Source organism: Pelobates fuscus, chromosome 6 (assembly GCF_036172605.1).
Source record: "Pelobates fuscus isolate aPelFus1 chromosome 6, aPelFus1.pri, whole genome shotgun sequence".
Lineage (NCBI taxonomy): Eukaryota > Metazoa > Chordata > Amphibia > Anura > Pelobatidae > Pelobates > Pelobates fuscus.
In genome coordinates, this window is record NC_086322.1 from 948,676 (window position 1) to 969,246 (window position 20,571).

At 42.5% G+C, this 20,571-nt stretch overlaps 1 protein-coding gene across 3 annotated transcripts in view; it reads right to left on the reverse strand.

The window, feature by feature from the left end:
- LOC134614079 (peptidase inhibitor 16-like) overlaps positions 1-20,571 on the reverse strand; it is a 254,845-nt gene that overhangs the window by 14,007 nt on the left and 220,267 nt on the right. For all 3 annotated transcript variants that reach the window (XM_063457496.1, XM_063457495.1, XM_063457494.1), the window contains exon 7: positions 93-449. In XM_063457496.1, the coding sequence (XP_063313566.1) occupies positions 115-449 (335 nt within the window). In that variant the 3' untranslated portion in view covers positions 93-114. The remainder of the gene's footprint in view (positions 1-92; positions 450-20,571) is intronic.

Here is a 20,571-nt window from a genome sequence, read left to right on the forward strand (position 1 = left end):
TCAGCTTTTTCAATTTAGTCTAAATATTGTCATTGTCACTCCTGTATCACTTAAATGAAAATAAACAAGCTTTTTTTTCCCGTAGGACTTACCGGTTCATCTTTGTTTGTTCTCTTATTCTACAGTGTTTACATTCTCCAGCTTTTTGTCCAATGGGTTATTTTGTGGCAGATACATGCTGTACATTAGTGTTTTGTATGCAGATGGTTTGCAAGGTCTCTTAGGGCAGGGTTTCTTTGAAGGTTTGTAGAAGGACCACAAATTCTGCTGTCCTGCAGAATATGTCTGTGATTTTTTCCGATATAGAGGAGCCATGAGTGAAAGCTTGGAGGGTTGTTGGACACATGGATAAAGGCAAACAGGAGAAGTGTGTAGACTATATGATGGTCTATAGATATGCTTTCTGTAGATGTGCGGTCTGGAAATAGGGATGCCAAAGATGGTTTGGCCTGGATATTAAGAACAAGTCAAAAAACAAACACAAAAATTAGAGAATAAAGAATCAAAATGAAAAAGTTTTGGAAGAAAGACAAAATGATATCTGGTTGTGAAATGAAGGAAAGAATTGCATAACAATGTGTGCATTTTGCCAGTTAGATAAATATGATTTATTATCACTCCATGCAGAGTCTCGTGGAAATGGAGAATATGTCTTATAACTGGACTTTGTGTATATTGTCAAAGCATGTGTCATTCTTGTGTTAAAAGTGTGTGTTCCATTCCTTACTGTATTCATTGTGCATTCTATGATCAGCTGAAACTCCACAATTATCAATGCTGAATTCAATGCCCAACCATTTATATTTCGTTTCTAACTCGCCCATCTCATCTTTTAGGTGTTTGTATCGCTCGAGAGAATTCAATAATCTACTTCTTAAACCAAATCTTCTTCTAAAGTAGGCCAGCTGAGATGGTGTCCGGAGAGACCGTTATAATATTTAATAGAACAGTATTTAGCCCAGGTACAGGTAAAAAATGCCAGGGATGAATGTAAGGCCAGCTGAGACGGTGTCCGGAGAGACCGTTATAATATTTAATAGAACAGTATTTAGCCCAGGTACAGGTAAAAAAATGCCAGGGATGAATGTAAGGCCAGCTGAGACGGTGTCAGGAGAGACTGTGATAATATTTAATGGAACAGTATTTAGCCCAGGTACAGGTAAAAAATGCCAGGGATGAATGTAAGGCCAGCTGAGACGGTGTCCGGAGAGACTGTGATAATATTTAATGGAACAGTATTTAGCCCAGGTACAGGTAAAAAATGCCAGGGATAAATGTAAGGCCAGCTGAGACGGTGTCCGGAGAGACTGTGATAATATTTAATGGAACAGTATTTAGCCCAGGTACAGGTAAAAAATGCCAGGGATGAATGTAAGGCCAACTGAGACGGTGTCCGGAGAGACTGTGATAATATTTAATAGAACAGTATTTAGCCCAGGTACAGGTAAAAAATGCCAGGGATGAATGTAAGGCCAGCTGAGACGGTGTCCGGAGAGACTGTGATAATATTTAATAGAACAGTATTTAGCCAAGGTACAGGTAAAACATGCCAGGGATGAATGTAAGGCCAGCTGAGATGGTGTCCGGAGAGACCGTTATAATATTTAATAGAACAGTATTTAGCCAAGGTACAGGTATAAAATGCCAGGGATGAATGTAAGGCCAGCTGAGACGGTGTCCGGAGAGACTGTGATAATATTTAATAGAACAGTATTTAGCCCAGGTACAGGTAAAAAATGCCAGGGATAAATGTAAGGCCAACTGAGACGGTGTCCGGAGAGACTGTGATAATATTTAATAGAACAGTATTTAGCCAAGGTACAGGTAAAAAATGCCAGGGATGAATGTATGGCCAGCTGAGACGGTGTCCGGAGAGACTGTGATAATATTTAATGGAACAGTATTTAGCCCAGGTACAGGTAAAAAATGCCAGGGATGAATGTAAGGCCAACTGAGACGGTGTCCGGAGAGACTGTGATAATATTTAATGGAACAGTATTTAGCCCAGGTACAGGTAAAAAATGCCAGGGATGAATGTAAGGCCAGCTGAGACGGTGTCAGGAGAGACTGTGATAATTGTGGCGAAACCAGCTTCGCCACTGTGAACTGGAGAGGCCTGGCTGCTAGCCTCCTGCCCTGTGACTACGGCCCCTGGACATATTGCTCTATAAACACTACATTTGGGCATGTAATAATTCATATTGCTGCTACTGGCCCTTTAAAAGCAGCGATGGACATATTGGGACTTTTGGGACTACTGTCCCTTTAAGACTGTGAAGCATATTCTAGTGTACTGCCTGTAATATTGTATATGTATTCATGTGTTAAGTTTAACCTGGGTGATATGTATGCAGCATTCAGCTGATTGTTCGGTAGAATCACTCCATTCATTATATTGAGTGAAACTACCGAACAACCAGACCACCCAGGAATAAGTGTGCCTCCAATTACCGGTTGCAACAATGTTGCAAACAGGTAATTGGCAATCCATGTAATGTATGCTTTGTCCCCTGGGTGGCCGCCATTCGGGAAACAAACACGTGGCGGCGGCCATCTTAAACTACCGTTCGGTAGTTTAGTTTTGTTTTGCCGTCGAGTGTCTGGAACTGAAATCGGACACTCGACTAGGCAAACACCGCTGAGACCTCCAGACTTCCAGGATTTCGTGGGGAAACTACCGAACGGCCCGCCGTTCGGTAGAAAGAAACGTACGAACTAGGGGATTCATGCGAATCCCCCTTAGTCTCTATAACACCAGTAATTCGTCTGTTTCATTCACTTGTTTGGGACCGACCGCAGGGCCAAAATGCATGGAACTGTTTTCGAATACTTTACCCATGCGGTCTGTCAAATCTTTGGAACCTCATATCTCCCGAACCATTCATCCGAATGACCTGATTCTTGAATATGTTGTCCCCCTGAATAAGGGCTATCAGGGGATACCTGTTTTGGAGGTGTAGCATATGTATTTGGGGTACATCCAGGAATTGGGGAAAAGGGTGTACGGTATAATTATGTTAAGTGCTAATCTAAGGGGAGGAAATGTGTGGGAGGTACATCCATGTGATTGGTGAAATTCATCCTCCCCCTGGGAGTGTCCTGTATGTACTTGTTTGTAATAAAAGCCAGACTGGGTGTCCCAGTCCAGAGTTCTTGCTTAACCCTCAAAGCGATGTGTCGTCTCGGTCTTTGGGGGAATGGGATTGTATGCTGACTGCCAAGAGTGTAAGCCGATGTCTGCTTTTCTTGTTCAGCTGTTCCGGTCTTCGTGTGGTTCCAGTCGGGAGAATGGTGTTTGCAGTAGTTGTCTGTGCATCTGGAAAGGGGATTATCACCTAAACTGGGTTTTATCCTCTTGTAAGTGAAACGGTCCGTTACAATAATATTTAATAGAACAGTATTTAGCCCAGGTACAGGTAAAAAATGCCAGGGATGAATGTAAGGCCAACTGAGACGGTGTCCGGAGAGACTGTGATAATATTTAATGGAACAGTATTTAGCCCAGGTACAGGTAAAAAATGCCAGGGATGAATGTAAGGCCAGCTGAGACGGTGTCAGGAGAGACTGTGATAATATTTAATAGAACAGTATTTAGCCCAGGTACAGGTAAAAAATGCCAGGGATGAATGTAAGGCCAACTGAGACGGTGTCCGGAGAGACTGTGATAATATTTAATAGAACAGTATTTAGCCCAGGTACAGGTAAAAAATGCCAGGGATGAATGTAAGGCCAGCTGAGACGGTGTCAGGAGAGACTGTGATAATATTTAATGGAACAGTATTTAGCCCAGGTACAGGTAAAAAATGCCAGGGATGAATGTAAGGCCAGCTGAGACGGTGCCGGAGAGACTGTGATAATATTTAATAGAACAGTATTTAGCCCAGGTACAGGTAAAAAATGCCAGGGATGAATGTAAGGCCAGCTGAGACGGTGTCCGGAGAGACTGTGATAATATTTAATGGAACAGTATTTAGCCCAGGTACAGGTAAAAAATGCCAGGGATGAATGTAAGGCCAGCTGAGACGGTGTCCGGAGAGACTGTGATAATATTTAATGGAACAGTATTTAGCCCAGGTACAGGTAAAAAATGCCAGGGATGAATGTAAGGCCAGCTGAGACGGTGTCCGGAGAGACTGTGATAATATTTAATAGAACAGTATTTAGCCCAGGTACAGGTTAAAAAATGCCAGGGATGAATGTAAGGCCAGCTGAGACGGTGTCCGGAGAGACTGTGATAATATTTAATAGAACAGTATTTAGCCCAGGTACAGGTAAAAAATGCCAGGAATGAATGTAAGGCCAGCTGAGACGGTGCCGGAGAGACTGTGATAATATTTAATAGAACATTATTTAGCCCAGGTACAGGTAAAAAATGCCAGGGATGAATGTAAGGCCAGCTGAGACGGTGCCGGAGAGACTGTGATAATATTTAATGGAACAGTATTTAGCCCAGGTACAGGTAAAAAATGCCAGGGATGAATGTAAGGCCAGCTGAGACGGTGTCTGGAGAGACTGTGATAATATTTAATAGAACAGTATTTAGCCCAGGTACAGGTAAAAAATGCCAGGGATGAATGTAAGGCCAGCTGAGACGGTGTCCGGAGAGACTGTGATAATATTTAATAGAACAGTATTTAGCCCAGGTACAGGTAAAAAATGGCAGGGTGAATGTAAGGCCAGCTGAGACGGTGCCGGAGAGACTGTGATAATATTTAATAGAACAGTATTTAGCCAAAATACAGGTAAAAAATGGCAGGGATGAATGTAAGGCCAGCTGAGACAGTGTCCGGAGAGACTGTGATAATATTTAATAGAACAGTATTTAGCCCAGGTACAGGTAAAAAATGCCAGGGATGAATGTAAGGCCAGCTGAGACGGTGTCAGGAGAGACTGTGATAATATTTAATAGAACAATATTTAGCCCAGGTACAGGTAAAAAATGCCAGGGATGAATGTAAGGCCAGCTGAGACGGTGTCCGGAGAGACTGTGATAATATTTAATGGAACAGTATTTAGCCCAGGTACAGGTTAAAAAATGCCAGGGATGAATGTAAGGCCAGCTGAGACGGTGTCAGGAGAGACTGTGATAATATTTAATAGAACAGTATTTAGCCCAGGTACAGGTAAAAAAATGCCAGGGATGAATGTAAAGCAAGCTGAGACGGTGTCCGGAGAGACTGTGATAATATTTAATGGAACAGTATTTAGCCCAGGTACAGGTAAAAAATGCCAGGGATGAATGTAAGGCCAGCTGAGACGGTGTCCGGAGAGACTGTGATAATATTTAATGGAACAGTATTTAGCCCAGGTACAGGTAAAAAATGCCAGGGATGAATTTAAGGCCAGCTGAGACGGTGTCCGGAGAGACTGTGATAATATTTAATAGAACAGTATTTAGCCCAGGTACAGGTAAAAAATGCCAGGGATGAATGTAAGGCCAGCTGAGACGGTGTCAGGAGAGACTGTGATAATATTTAATGGAACAGTATTTAGCCCAGGTACAGGTAAAAAATGCCAGGGATAAATGTAAGGCCAGCTGAGACGTTGTCCGGAGAGACCGTTATAATATTTAATAGCACAGTATTTAGCCAAGGTACAGGTAAAAAATGCCAGGGATGAATGTAAGGCCAGCTGAGACGGTGTCAGGAGAGACTGTGATAATATTTAATAGAACAGTATTTAGTCCAGGTACAGGTAAAAAATGCCAGGGATGAATGTAAGGCCAGCTGAGACGGTGTCTGGAGAGACTGTGATAATATTTAATGGAACAGTATTTAGCCCAGGTACAGGTAAAAAATGCCAGGGATGAATGTAAGGCCAGCTGAGACGGTGCCAGTGAGACTGTGATAATATTTAATAGAACAGTATTTAGCCCAGGTACAGGTAAAAAATGCCAGGGATGAATGTAAGGCCAGCTGAGACGGTGTCCGGAGAGACTGTGATAATATTTAATAGAACAGTATTTAGCCCAGGTACAGGTAAAAAATGCCAGGGATGAATGTAAGGCCAGCTGAGACGGTGTCCGGAGAGACTGTGATAATATTTAATGGAACAGTATTTAGCCCAGGTACAGGTAAAAAAATGCCAGGGATGAATGTAAGGCCAGCTGAGACGGTGTCCGGAGAGACTGTGATAATATTTAATGGAACAGTATTTAGCCAAGGTACAGGTAAAAAATGCCAGGGATGAATGTAAGGCCAGCTGAGACGGTGTCAGGAGAGACTGTGATAATATTTAATAGAACAGTATTTAGCCCAGGTACAGGTAAAAAATGCCAGGGATGAATGTTAGGCCAGCTGAGACGGTGCCGGAGAGACTGTGATAATATTTAATAGAACAGTATTTAGCCCAGGTACAGGTAAAAAATGCCAGGGATGAATGTAAGGCCAGCTGAGACGGTGTCCGGAGAGACTGTGATAATATTTAATAGAACAGTATTTAGCCAAGGTACAGGTAAAAAATGCCAGGGATGAATGTAAGGCCAGCTGAGACGGTGTCCGGAGAGACTGTGATAATATTTAATAGAACAGTATTTAGCCCAGGTACAGGTAAAAAATGCCAGGGATGAATGTTTGGCCAGCTGAGACGGTGCCGGAGAGACTGTGATAATATTTATTAGAACAGTATTTAGCCCAGGTACAGGCAAAAAATGCCAGGGATGAATGTAAGGCCAGCTGAGACGGTGTCCGGAGAGACTGTGATAATATTTAATAGAACAGTATTTAGCCAAAATACAGGTAAAAAATGGCAGGGATGAATGTAAGGCCAGCTAAGACGGTGTCCGGAGAGACTGTGATAATATTTAATAGAACAGTATTTAGCCCAGGTACAGGTAAAAAATGCCAGGGATGAATGTAAGGCCAGCTGAGATGGTGCCGGAGAGACTGTGATAATATTTAATGGAACAGTATTTAGCCCAGGTACAGGTAAAAAATGCCAGGGATGAATGTAAGGCCAGCTGAGACGGTGTCCGGAGAGACTGTGATAATATTTAATAGAACAGTATTTAGCCCAGGTACAGGTAAAAAATGCCAGGGATGAATGTAAGGCCAGCTGAGATGGTGCCGGAGAGACTGTGATAATATTTAATAGAACAGTATTTAGCCCAGGTACAGGTTAAAAAATGCCAGGGATGAATTTAAGGCCAGCTGAGACGGTGTCCGGAGAGACTGTGATAATATTTAATAGAACAGTATTTAGCCCAGGTACAGGTAAAAAATGCCAGGGATGAATTTAAGGCCAGCTGAGACGGTGTCCGGAGAGACTGTGATAATATTTAATAGAACAGTATTTAGCCCAGGTACAGGTAAAAAATGCCAGGGATGAATGTAAGGCCAGCTGAGACGGTGCCAGTGAGACTGTGATAATATTTAATAGAACAGTATTTAGCCCAGGTACAGGTAAAAAATGCCAGGGATGAATGTAAGGCCAGCTGAGACGGTGTCAGGAGAGACTGTGATAATATTTAATAGAACAGTATTTAGCCCAGGTACAGGTAAAAAATGCCAGGGATGAATGTAAGGCCAGCTGAGACGGTGTCAGGAGAGACTGTGATAATATTTAATAGAACAGTATTTAGCCCAGGTACAGGTAAAAAATGCCAGGGATGAATGTAAGGCCAGCTGAGACGGTGTCAGGAGAGACTGTGATAATATTTAATAGAACAATATTTAGCCCAGGTACAGGTAAAAAATGCCAGGGATGAATGTAAGGCCAGCTGAGACAGTGTCCGGAGAGACTGTGATAATATTTAATGGAACAGTATTTAGCCTAGGTACAGGTTAAAAAATGCCAGGGATGAATGTAAGGCCAGCTGAGACGGTGTCAGGAGAGACTGTGATAATATTTAATAGAACAGTATTTAGCCCAGGTACAAGTTAAAAAATGCCAGGGATGAATGTAAAGCAAGCTGAGACGGTGTCAGGAGCGACTGTGATAATATTTAATGGAACAGTATTTAGCCCAGGTACAGGTAAAAAATGCCAGGGATGAATGTAAGGCCAGCTGAGACGGTGTCTGGAGAGACTGTGATAATATTTAATGGATCAGTATTTAGCCCAGGTACAGGTAGAAAATGCCAGGGATGAATGTAAGGCCAGCTGAGAAGGTGCCGGAGAGACTGTGATAATATTTAATGGAACAGTATTTAGCCAAAGTACAGGTAAAAAATGCCAGGGATGAATGTAAGGCCAGCTGAGACGGTGTCAGGAGAGACTGTGATAATATTTAATAGAACAGTATTTAGCCCAGGTACAGGTAAAAAATGCCAGGGATGAATGTAAGGCCAGCTGAGACGGTGTCCGGAGAGACTGTGATAATATTTAATAGAACAGTATTTAGCCCAGGTACAGGTAAAAAATGCCAGGGATGAATGTAAGGCCAGCTGAGACGGTGTCAGGAGAGACTGTGATAATATTTAATAGAACAGTATTTAGCCCAGGTACAGGTAAAAAATGGCAGGGATGAATGTAAGGCCAGCTGAGACGGTGTCCGGAGAGACTGTGATAATATTTAATGGAACAGTATTTAGCCAAGGTACAGGTTAAAAAATGCCAGGGATGAATGTAAGGTCAGCTGAGACGGTGTCCGGAGAGACTGTGATAATATTTAATAGAACAGTATTTAGCCCAGGTACAGGTAAAAAATGCCAGGGATGAATGTAAGGCCAGCTGAGACGGTGTCAGGAGAGACTGTGATAATATTTAATGGAACAGTATTTAGCCCAGGTACAGGTAAAAAATGCCAGGGATAAATGTAAGGCCAGCTGAGACGGTGTCCGGAGAGACCGTTATAATATTTAATAGCACAGTATTTAGCCAAGGTACAGGTAAAAAATGCCAGGGATGAATGTAAGGCCAGCTGAGACGGTGTCCGGAGAGACTGTGATAATATTTAATAGAACAGTATTTAGCCCAGGTACAGGTAAAAAATGCCAGGGATGAATGTAAGGCCAGCTGAGACGGTGCCGGAGAGACTGTGATAATATTTAATAGAACAGTATTTAGTCCAGGTACAGGTAAAAAATGCCAGGGATGAATGTAAGGCCAGCTGAGACGGTGTCTGGAGAGACTGTGATAATATTTAATGGAACAGTATTTAGCCCAGGTACAGGTAAAAAATGCCAGGGATGAATGTAAGGCCAGCTGAGACGGTGCCAGTGAGACTGTGATAATATTTAATAGAACAGTATTTAGCCCAGGTACAGGTAAAAAATGCCAGGGATGAATGTTAGGCCAGCTGAGACGGTGCCGGAGAGACTGTGATAATATTTAATAGAACAGTATTTAGCCCAGGTACAGGTTAAAAAATGCCAGGGATGAATTTAAGGCCAGCTGAGACGGTGTCCGGAGAGACTGTGATAATATTTAATAGAACAGTATTTAGCCCAGGTACAGGTAAAAAATGCCAGGGATGAATTTAAGGCCAGCTGAGACGGTGTCCGGAGAGACTGTGATAATATTTAATAGAACAGTATTTAGCCCAGGTACAGGTAAAAAATGCCAGGGATGAATGTAAGGCCAGCTGAGACGGTGCCAGTGAGACTGTGATAATATTTAATAGAACAGTATTTAGCCCAGGTACAGGTAAAAAATGCCAGGGATGAATGTAAGGCCAGCTGAGACGGTGTCAGGAGAGACTGTGATAATATTTAATAGTACAGTATTTAGCCCAGGTACAGGTAAAAAATGCCAGGGATGAATGTAAGGCCAGCTGAGACGGTGTCAGGAGAGACTGTGATAATATTTAATAGAACAGTATTTAGCCCAGGTACAGGTAAAAAATGCCAGGGATGAATGTAAGGCCAGCTGAGACGGTGTCAGGAGAGACTGTGATAATATTTAATAGAACAATATTTAGCCCAGGTACAGGTAAAAAATGCCAGGGATGAATGTAAGGCCAGCTGAGACAGTGTCCGGAGAGACTGTGATAATATTTAATGGAACAGTATTTAGCCCAGGTACAGGTTAAAAAATGCCAGGGATGAATGTAAGGCCAGCTGAGACGGTGTCAGGAGAGACTGTGATAATATTTAATAGAACAGTATTTAGCCCAGGTACAAGTTAAAAAATGCCAGGGATGAATGTAAAGCAAGCTGAGACGGTGTCAGGAGAGACTGTGATAATATTTAATGGAACAGTATTTAGCCCAGGTACAGGTAAAAAATGCCAGGGATGAATGTAAGGCCAGCTGAGACGGTGTCTGGAGAGACTGTGATAATATTTAATGGAACAGTATTTAGCCCAGGTACAGGTAAAAAATGCCAGGGATGAATGTAAGGCCAGCTGAGAAGGTGCCGGAGAGACTGTGATAATATTTAATGGAACAGTATTTAGCCAAAGTACAGGTAAAAAATGCCAGGGATGAATGTAAGGCCAGCTGAGACGGTGTCAGGAGAGACTGTGATAATATTTAATAGAACAGTATTTAGCCCAGGTACAGGTAAAAAATGCCAGGGATGAATGTAAGGCCAGCTGAGACGGTGTCCGGAGAGACTGTGATAATATTTAATAGAACAGTATTTAGCCCAGGTACAGGTAAAAAATGCCAGGGATGAATGTAAGGCCAGCTGAGACGGTGTCAGGAGAGACTGTGATAATATTTAATAGAACAGTATTTAGCCCAGGTACAGGTAAAAAATGGCAGGGATGAATGTAAGGCCAGCTGAGACGGTGTCCGGAGAGACTGTGATAATATTTAATGGAACAGTATTTAGCCAAGGTACAGGTTAAAAAATGCCAGGGATGAATGTAAGGTCAGCTGAGACGGTGTCCGGAGAGACTGTGATAATATTTAATAGAACAGTATTTAGCCCAGGTACAGGTAAAAAATGCCAGGGATGAATGTAAGGCCAGCTGAGACGGTGTCAGGAGAGACTGTGATAATATTTAATGGAACAGTATTTAGCCCAGGTACAGGTAAAAAATGCCAGGGATAAATGTAAGGCCAGCTGAGACGGTGTCCGGAGAGACCGTTATAATATTTAATAGCACAGTATTTAGCCAAGGTACAGGTAAAAAATGCCAGGGATGAATGTAAGGCCAGCTGAGACGGTGCCGGAGAGACTGTGATAATATTTAATAGAACAGTATTTAGTCCAGGTACAGGTAAAAAATGCCAGGGATGAATGTAAGGCCAGCTGAGACGGTGTCTGGAGAGACTGTGATAATATTTAATGGAACAGTATTTAGCCCAGGTACAGGTAAAAAATGCCAGGGATGAATGTAAGGCCAGCTGAGACGGTGCCAGTGAGACTGTGATAATATTTAATAGAACAGTATTTAGCCCAGGTACAGGTAAAAAATGCCAGGGATGAATGTTAGGCCAGCTGAGACGGTGCCGGAGAGACTGTGATAATATTTAATAGAACAGTATTTAGCCCAGGTACAGGTAAAAAATGCCAGGGATGAATGTAAGGCCAGCTGAGACGGTGTCAGGAGAGACTGTGATAATATTTAATAGAACAGTATTTAGCCCAGGTACAGGTAAAAAAAATGCCAGGGATGAATGTAAGGCCAGCTGAGACGGTGTCCGGAGAGACTGTGATAATATTTAATAGAACAGTATTTAGCCCAGGTACAGGTAAAAAAATGCCAGGGATGAATGTAAGGCCAGCTGAGACGGTGTCAGGAGAGACTGTGATAATATTTAATAGAACAGTATTTAGCCCATGTACAGGTAAAAAATGCCAGGGATGAATGTAAGGCCAGCTGAGACGGTGTCCGGAGAGACTGTGATAATATTTAATGGAACAGTATTTAGCCCAGGTACAGGTAAAAAATGCCAGGGATGAATGTAAGGCCAGCTGAGACGGTGTCCGGAGAGACTGTGATAATATTTAATAGAACAGTATTTAGCCCAGGTACAGGTAAAAAATGCCAGGGATGAATGTAAGGCCAGCTGAGACGGTGTCAGGAGAGACTGTGATAATATTTAATGGAACAGTATTTAGCCCAGGTACAGGTAAAAAATGCCAGGGATGAATGTAAGGCCAGCTGAGACGGTGTCCTGAGAGACTGTGATAATATTTAGTAGAACAGTATTTAGCCCAGGTACAGGTAAAAAATGCCAGGGATGAATGTAATGCCAGCTGAGACGGTGCCGGTGAGACTGTGATAATATTTAATGGAACAGTATTTAGCCAAGGTACAGGTAAAAAATGCCAGGGATGAATGTAAGGCCAGCTGAAACGGTGCCGGAGAGACTGTGATAATATTTAATAGAACATTATTTAGCCAAAATACAGGTAAAAAATGGCAGGGATGAATGTAAGGCCAGCTGAGACGGTGTCCGGAGAGACTGTGATAATATTTAATAGAACAGTATTTAGCCCAGGTAGAGGTAAAAAATGCCAGGGATGAATGTAAGGCCAGCTGAGACGGTGTCAGGAGAGACTGTGATAATATTTAATAGAACAATATTTAGCCCAGGTACAGGTAAAAAATGCCAGGGATGAATGTAAGGCCAGCTGAGACGGTGTCCGGAGAGACTGTGATAATATTTAATGGAACAGTATTTAGCCCAGGTACAGGTTAAAAAATGCCAGGGATGAATGTAAGGCCAGCTGAGACGGTGTCAGGAGAGACTGTGATAATATTTAATAGAACAGTATTTAGCCCAGGTACAGGTAAAAAAATGCCAGGGATGAATGTAAAGCAAGCTGAGACGGTGTCAGGAGAGACTGTGATAATATTTAATGGAACAGTATTTAGCCCAGGTACAGGTAAAAAATGCCAGGGATGAATGTAAGGCCAGCTGAGACGGTGTCCGGAGAGACTGTGATAATATTTAATGGAACAGTATTTAGCCCAGGTACAGGTAAAAAATGCCAGGGATGAATGTAAGGCCAGCTGAGACGGTGTCCGGAGAGACTGTGATAATATTTAATAGAACAGTATTTAGCCCAGGTACAGGTAAAAAATGCCAGGGATGAATGTAAGGCCAGCTGAGACGGTGCCGGAGAGACTGTGATAATATTTAATAGAACAGTATTTAGCCCAGGTACAGGTAAAAAATGCCAGGGATGAATGTAAGGCCAGCTGAGACGGTGTCAGGAGAGACTGTGATAATATTTAATAGAACAGTATTTAGCCCAGGTACAGGTAAAAAAATGCCAGGGATGAATGTAAGGCCAGCTGAGACGGTGTCCGGAGAGACTGTGATAATATTTAATAGAACAGTATTTAGCCCAGGTACAGGTAAAAAAATGCCAGGGATGAATGTAAGGCCAGCTGAGACGGTGTCAGGAGAGACTGTGATAATATTTAATAGAACAGTATTTAGCCCATGTACAGGTAAAAAATGCCAGGGATGAAGGTAAGGCCAGCTGAGACGGTGTCCGGAGAGACTGTGATAATATTTAATGGAACAGTATTTAGCCCAGGTACAGGTAAAAAATGCCAGGGATGAATGTAAGGCCAGCTGAGACGGTGTCCGGAGAGACTGTGATAATATTTAATAGAACAGTATTTAGCCCAGGTACAGGTAAAAAATGCCAGGGATGAATGTAAGGCCAGCTGAGACGGTGTCAGGAGAGACTGTGATAATATTTAATGGAACAGTATTTAGCCCAGGTACAGGTAAAAAATGCCAGGGATGAATGTAAGGCCAGCTGAGACGGTGTCCTGAGAGACTGTGATAATATTTAGTAGAACAGTATTTAGCCCAGGTACAGGTAAAAAATGCCAGGGATGAATGTAAGGCCAGCTGAGACGGTGCCGGTGAGACTGTGATAATATTTAATGGAACAGTATTTAGCCCAGGTACAGGTAAAAAATGCCAGGGATGAATGTAAGGCCAGCTGAAACGGTGCCGGAGAGACTGTGATAATATTTAATAGAACATTATTTAGCCAAAATACAGGTAAAAAATGGCAGGGATGAATGTAAGGCCAGCTGAGACGGTGTCCGGAGAGACTGTGATAATATTTAATAGAACAGTATTTAGCCCAGGTAGAGGTAAAAAATGCCAGGGATGAATGTAAGGCCAGCTGAGACGGTGTCAGGAGAGACTGTGATAATATTTAATAGAACAATATTTAGCCCAGGTACAGGTAAAAAATGCCAGGGATGAATGTAAGGCCAGCTGAGACGGTGTCCGGAGAGACTGTGATAATATTTAATGGAACAGTATTTAGCCCAGGTACAGGTTAAAAAATGCCAGGGATGAATGTAAGGCCAGCTGAGACGGTGTCAGGAGAGACTGTGATAATATTTAATAGAACAGTATTTAGCCCAGGTACAGGTAAAAAAATGCCAGGGATGAATGTAAAGCAAGCTGAGACGGTGTCAGGAGAGACTGTGATAATATTTAATGGAACAGTATTTAGCCCAGGTACAGGTAAAAAATGCCAGGGATGAATGTAAGGCCAGCTGAGACAGTGTCCGGAGAGACTGTGATAATATTTAATGGAACAGTATTTAGCCCAGGTACAGGTAAAAAATGCCAGGGATGAATGTAAGGCCAGCTGAGACGGTGTCCGGAGAGACTGTGATAATATTTAATAGAACAGTATTTAGCCCAGGTACAGGTAAAAAATGCCAGGGATGAATGTAAGGCCAGCTGAGACGGTGTCAGGAGAGACTGTGATAATATTTAATAGAACAGTATTTAGCCCAGGTACAGGTAAAAAATGCCAGGGATGAATGTAAGGCCAGCTGAGACGGTGTCCGGAGAGACTGTGATAATATTTAATGGAACAGTATTTAGCCCAGGTACAGGTAAAAAATGCCAGGGATGAATGTAAGGCCAGCTGAGACGGTGTCCGGAGAGACTGTGATAATATTTAATAGAACAGTATTTAGCCCAGGTACAGGTAAAAAATGCCAGGGATGAATGTAAGGCCAGCTGAGACGGTGTCAGGAGAGACTGTGATAATATTTAATGGAACAGTATTTAGCCCAGGTACAGGTAAAAAATGCCAGGGATAAATGTAAGGCCAGCTGAGACGGTGTCCGGAGAGACCGTTATAATATTTAATAGCACAGTATTTAGCCAAGGTACAGGTAAAAAATGCCAGGGATGAATGTAAGGCCAGCTGAGACGGTGTCCGGAGAGACTGTGATAATATTTAATAGAACAGTATTTAGCCCAGGTACAGGTAAAAAATGCCAGGGATGAATGTAAGGCCAGCTGAGACGGTGCCGGAGAGACTGTGATAATATTTAATAGAACAGTATTTAGTCCAGGTACAGGTAAAAAATGCCAGGAATGAATGTAAGGCCAGCTGAGAAGGTGTCTGGAGAGACTGTGATAATATTTAATGGAACAGTATTTAGCCCAGGTACAGGTAAAAAATGCCAGGGATGAATGTAAGGCCAGCTGAGACGGTGCCAGTGAGACTGTGATAATATTTAATAGAACAGTATTTAGCCCAGGTACAGGTAAAAAATGCCAGGGATGAATGTAAGGCCAGCTGAGACGGTGTCCGGAGAGACTGTGATAATATTTAATAGAACAGTATTTAGCCCAGGTACAGGTAAAACATGCCAGGGATGAATGTAAGGCCAGCTGAGACGGTGTCCGGAGAGACTGTGATAATATTTAATGGAACAGTATTTAGCCCAGGTACAGGTAAAAAATGCCAGGGATGAATGTAAGGCCAGCTGAGACGGTGTCAGGAGAGACTGTGATAATATTTAATAGAACAGTATTTAGCCCAGGTACAGGTAAAAAATGCCAGGGATGAATGTAAGGCCAGCTGAGACGGTGTCCGGAGAGACTGTGATAATATTTAATAGAACAGTATTTAGCCCAGGTACAGGTAAAAAATGCCAGGGATGAATGTAAGGCCAGCTGAGACGGTGTCCGGAGAGACTGTGATAATATTTAATGGAACAGTATTTAGCCCAGGTACAGGTAAAAAATGCCAGGGATGAATGAAGGCCAGCTGAGACGGTGCCGGAGAGACTGTGATAATATTTAATGGAACAGTATTTAGCCAAGGTACAGGTAAAAAATGCCAGGGATGAATGTAAGGCCAGCTGAGACGGTGTCAGGAGAGACTGTGATAATATTTAATAGAACAGTATTTAGCCCAGGTACAGGTAAAAAATGCCAGGGATGAATGTAAAGCCAGCTGAGACGGTGTCCGGAGAGACTGTGATAATATTTAATAGAACAGTATTTAGCCCAGGTACAGGTAAAAAATGCCAGGGATGAATGTTAGGCCAGCTGAGACGGTGCCGGAGAGACTGTGATAATATTTAATAGAACAGTATTTAGCCCAGGTACAGGTAAAAAATGCCAGGGATGAATGTAAGGCCAGCTGAGACGGTGTCCGGAGAGACTGTGATAATATTTAATAGAACAGTATTTAGCCAAGGTACAGGTAAAAAATGCCAGGGATGAATGTAAGGCCAGCTGAGACGGTGTCCGGAGAGACTGTGATAATATTTAATGGAACAGTATTTAGCCCAGGTACAGGTAAAAAAATGCCAGGGATGAATGTTAGGCCAGCTGAGACGGTGCCGGAGAGACTGTGATAATATTTAATAGAACAGTATTTAGTCCAGGTACAGGCAAAAAATGCCAGGGATGAATGTAAGGCCAGCTGAGACGGTGTCCGGAGAGACTGTGATAATATTTAATAGAACAGTATTTAGCCCAGGTACAGGTTAAAAAATGCCAGGGATGAATGTAAAGCAAGCTGAGACGGTGTCAGGAGAGACTGTGATAATATTTAATGGAACAGTATTTAGCCCAGGTACAGGTTAAAAAATGCCAGGGATTAATGTAAGGCCAGGTGAGACGGTGTCAGGAGAGACTGTGATAATATTTAATAGAACAGTATTTAGCCCAGGTACAGGTTAAAAAATGCCAGGGATGAATGTAAAGCAAGCTGAGACGGTGTCAGGAGAGACTGTGATAATATTTAATGGAACAGTATTTAGCCCAGGTACAGGTAAAAAATGCCAGGGATGAATGTAAGGCCAGCTGAGACGGTGTCCGGAGAGACTGTGATAATATTTAATGGAACAGTATTTAGCCCAGGTACAGGTAAAAAATGCCAGGGATGAATGTAAGGCCAGCTGAGACGGTGCCGGAGAGACTGTGATAATATTTAATGGAACAGTATTTAGCCAAAGTACAGGTAAAAAATGCCAGGGATGAATGTAAGGCCAGCTGAGACGGTGTCAGGAGAGACTGTGATAATATTTAATAGAACAGTATTTAGCCCAGGTACAGGTAAAAAATGCCAGGGATGAATGTAAGGCCAGCTGAGACGGTGTCCGGAGAGACTGTGATAATATTTAATAGAACAGTATTTAGCCCAGGTACAGGTAAAAAATGCCAGGGATGAATGTAAGGCCAGCTGAGACGGTGCCAGTGAGACTGTGATAATATTTAATAGAACAGTATTTAGCCCAGGTACAGGTAAAAAATGCCAGGGATGAATGTTAGGCCAGCTGAGACGGTGCCGGAGAGACTGTGATAATATTTAATAGAACAGTATTTAGCCCAGGTACAGGTTAAAAAATGCCAGGGATGAATTTAAGGCCAGCTGAGACGGTGTCCGGAGAGACTGTGATAATATTTAATAGAACAGTATTTAGCCCAGGTACAGGTTAAAAAATGCCAGGGATGAATGCAAAGCAAGCTGAGACGGTGTCAGGAGAGACTGTGATAATATTTAATGGAACAGTATTTAGCCCAGGTACAGGTTAAAAAATGCCAGGGATTAATGTAAGGCCAGGTGAGACGGTGTCAGGAGAGACTGTGATAATATTTAATAGAACAGTATTTAGCCCAGGTACAGGTTAAAAAATGCCAGGGATGAATGTAAAGCAAGCTGAGACGGTGTCAGGAGAGACTGTGATAATATTTAATGGAACAGTATTTAGCCCAGGTACAGGTAAAAAATGCCAGGGATGAATGTAAGGCCAGCTGAGACGGTGTCCGGAGAGACTGTGATAATATTTAATGGAACAGTATTTAGCCCAGGTACAGGTAAAAAATGCCAGGGATGAATGTAAGGCCAGCTGAGACGGTGCCGGAGAGACTGTGATAATATTTAATGGAACAGTATTTAGCCAAAGTACAGGTAAAAAATGCCAGGGATGAATGTAAGGCCAGCTGAGACGGTGTCAGGAGAGACTGTGATAATATTTAATAGAACAGTATTTAGCCCAGGTACAGGTAAAAAATGCCAGGGATGAATGTAAGGCCAGCTGAGACGGTGTCCGGAGAGACTGTGATAATATTTAATAGAACAGTATTTAGCCCAGGTACAGGTAAAAAATGCCAGGGATGAATGTAAGGCCAGCTGAGACGGTGCCAGTGAGACTGTGATAATATTTAATAGAACAGTATTTAGCCCAGGTACAGGTAAAAAATGCCAGGGATGAATGTTAGGCCAGCTGAGACGGTGCCGGAGAGACTGTGATAATATTTAATAGAACAGTATTTAGCCCAGGTACAGGTTAAAAAATGCCAGGGATGAATTTAAGGCCAGCTGAGACGGTGTCCGGAGAGACTGTGATAATATTTAATAGAACAGTATTTAGCCCAGGTACAGGTAAAAAATGCCAGGGATGAATTTAAGGCCAGCTGAGACGGTGTCCGGAGAGACTGTGATAATATTTAATAGAACAGTATTTAGCCCAGGTACAGGTAAAAAATGCCAGGGATGAATGTAAGGCCAGCTGAGACGGTGCCAGTGAGACTGTGATAATATTTAATAGAACAGTATTTAGCCCAGGTACAGGTAAAAAATGCCAGGGATGAATGTAAGGCCAGCTGAGACGGTGTCAGGAGAGACTGTGATAATATTTAATAGTACAGTATTTAGCCCAGGTACAGGTAAAAAATGCCAGGGATGAATGTAAGGCCAGCTGAGACGGTGTCAGGAGAGACTGTGATAATATTTAATAGAACAGTATTTAGCCCAGGTACAGGTAAAAAATGCCAGGGATGAATGTAAGGCCAGCTGAGACGGTGTCAGGAGAGACTGTGATAATATTTAATAGAACAATATTTAGCCCAGGTACAGGTAAAAAATGCCAGGGATGAATGTAAGGCCAGCTGAGACAGTGTCCGGAGAGACTGTGATAATATTTAATGGAACAGTATTTAGCCCAGGTACAGGTTAAAAAATGCCAGGGATGAATGTAAGGCCAGCTGAGACGGTGTCAGGAGAGACTGTGATAATATTTAATAGAACAGTATTTAGCCCAGGTACAAGTTAAAAAATGCCAGGGATGAATGTAAAGCAAGCTGAGACGGTGTCAGGAGAGACTGTGATAATATTTAATGGAACAGTATTTAGCCCAGGTACAGGTAAAAAATGCCAGGGATGAATGTAAGGCCAGCTGAGACGGTGTCTGGAGAGACTGTGATAATATTTAATGGAACAGTATTTAGCCCAGGTACAGGTAAAAAATGCCAGGGATGAATGTAAGGCCAGCTGAGAAGGTGCCGGAGAGACTGTGATAATATTTAATGGAACAGTATTTAGCCAAAGTACAGGTAAAAAATGCCAGGGATGAATGTAAGGCCAGCTGAGACGGTGTCAGGAGAGACTGTGATAATATTTAATAGAACAGTATTTAGCCCAGGTACAGGTAAAAAATGCCAGGGATGAATGTAAGGCCAGCTGAGACGGTGTCCGGAGAGACTGTGATAATATTTAATAGAACAGTATTTAGCCCAGGTACAGGTAAAAAATGCCAGGGATGAATGTAAGGCCAGCTGAGACGGTGTCAGGAGAGACTGTGATAATATTTAATAGAACAGTATTTAGCCCAGGTACAGGTAAAAAATGGCAGGGATGAATGTAAGGCCAGCTGAGACGGTGTCCGGAGAGACTGTGATAATATTTAATGGAACAGTATTTAGCCAAGGTACAGGTTAAAAAATGCCAGGGATGAATGTAAGGTCAGCTGAGACGGTGTCCGGAGAGACTGTGATAATATTTAATAGAACAGTATTTAGCCCAGGTACAGGTAAAAAATGCCAGGGATGAATGTAAGGCCAGCTGAGACGGTGTCAGGAGAGACTGTGATAATATTTAATGGAACAGTATTTAGCCCAGGTACAGGTAAAAAATGCCAGGGATAAATGTAAGGCCAGCTGAGACGGTGTCCGGAGAGACCGTTATAATATTTAATAGCACAGTATTTAGCCAAGGTACAGGTAAAAAATGCCAGGGATGAATGTAAGGCCAGCTGAGACGGTGCCGGAGAGACTGTGATAATATTTAATAGAACAGTATTTAGTCCAGGTACAGGTAAAAAATGCCAGGGATGAATGTAAGGCCAGCTGAGACGGTGTCTGGAGAGACTGTGATAATATTTAATGGAACAGTATTTAGCCCAGGTACAGGTAAAAAATGCCAGGGATGAATGTAAGGCCAGCTGAGACGGTGCCAGTGAGACTGTGATAATATTTAATAGAACAGTATTTAGCCCAGGTACAGGTAAAAAATGCCAGGGATGAATGTAAGGCCAGCTGAGACGGTGTCCGGAGAGACTGTGATAATATTTAATAGAACAGTATTTAGCCCAGGTACAGGTAAAAAATGCCAGGGATGAATGTTAGGCCAGCTGAGACGGTGCCGGAGAGACTGTGATAATA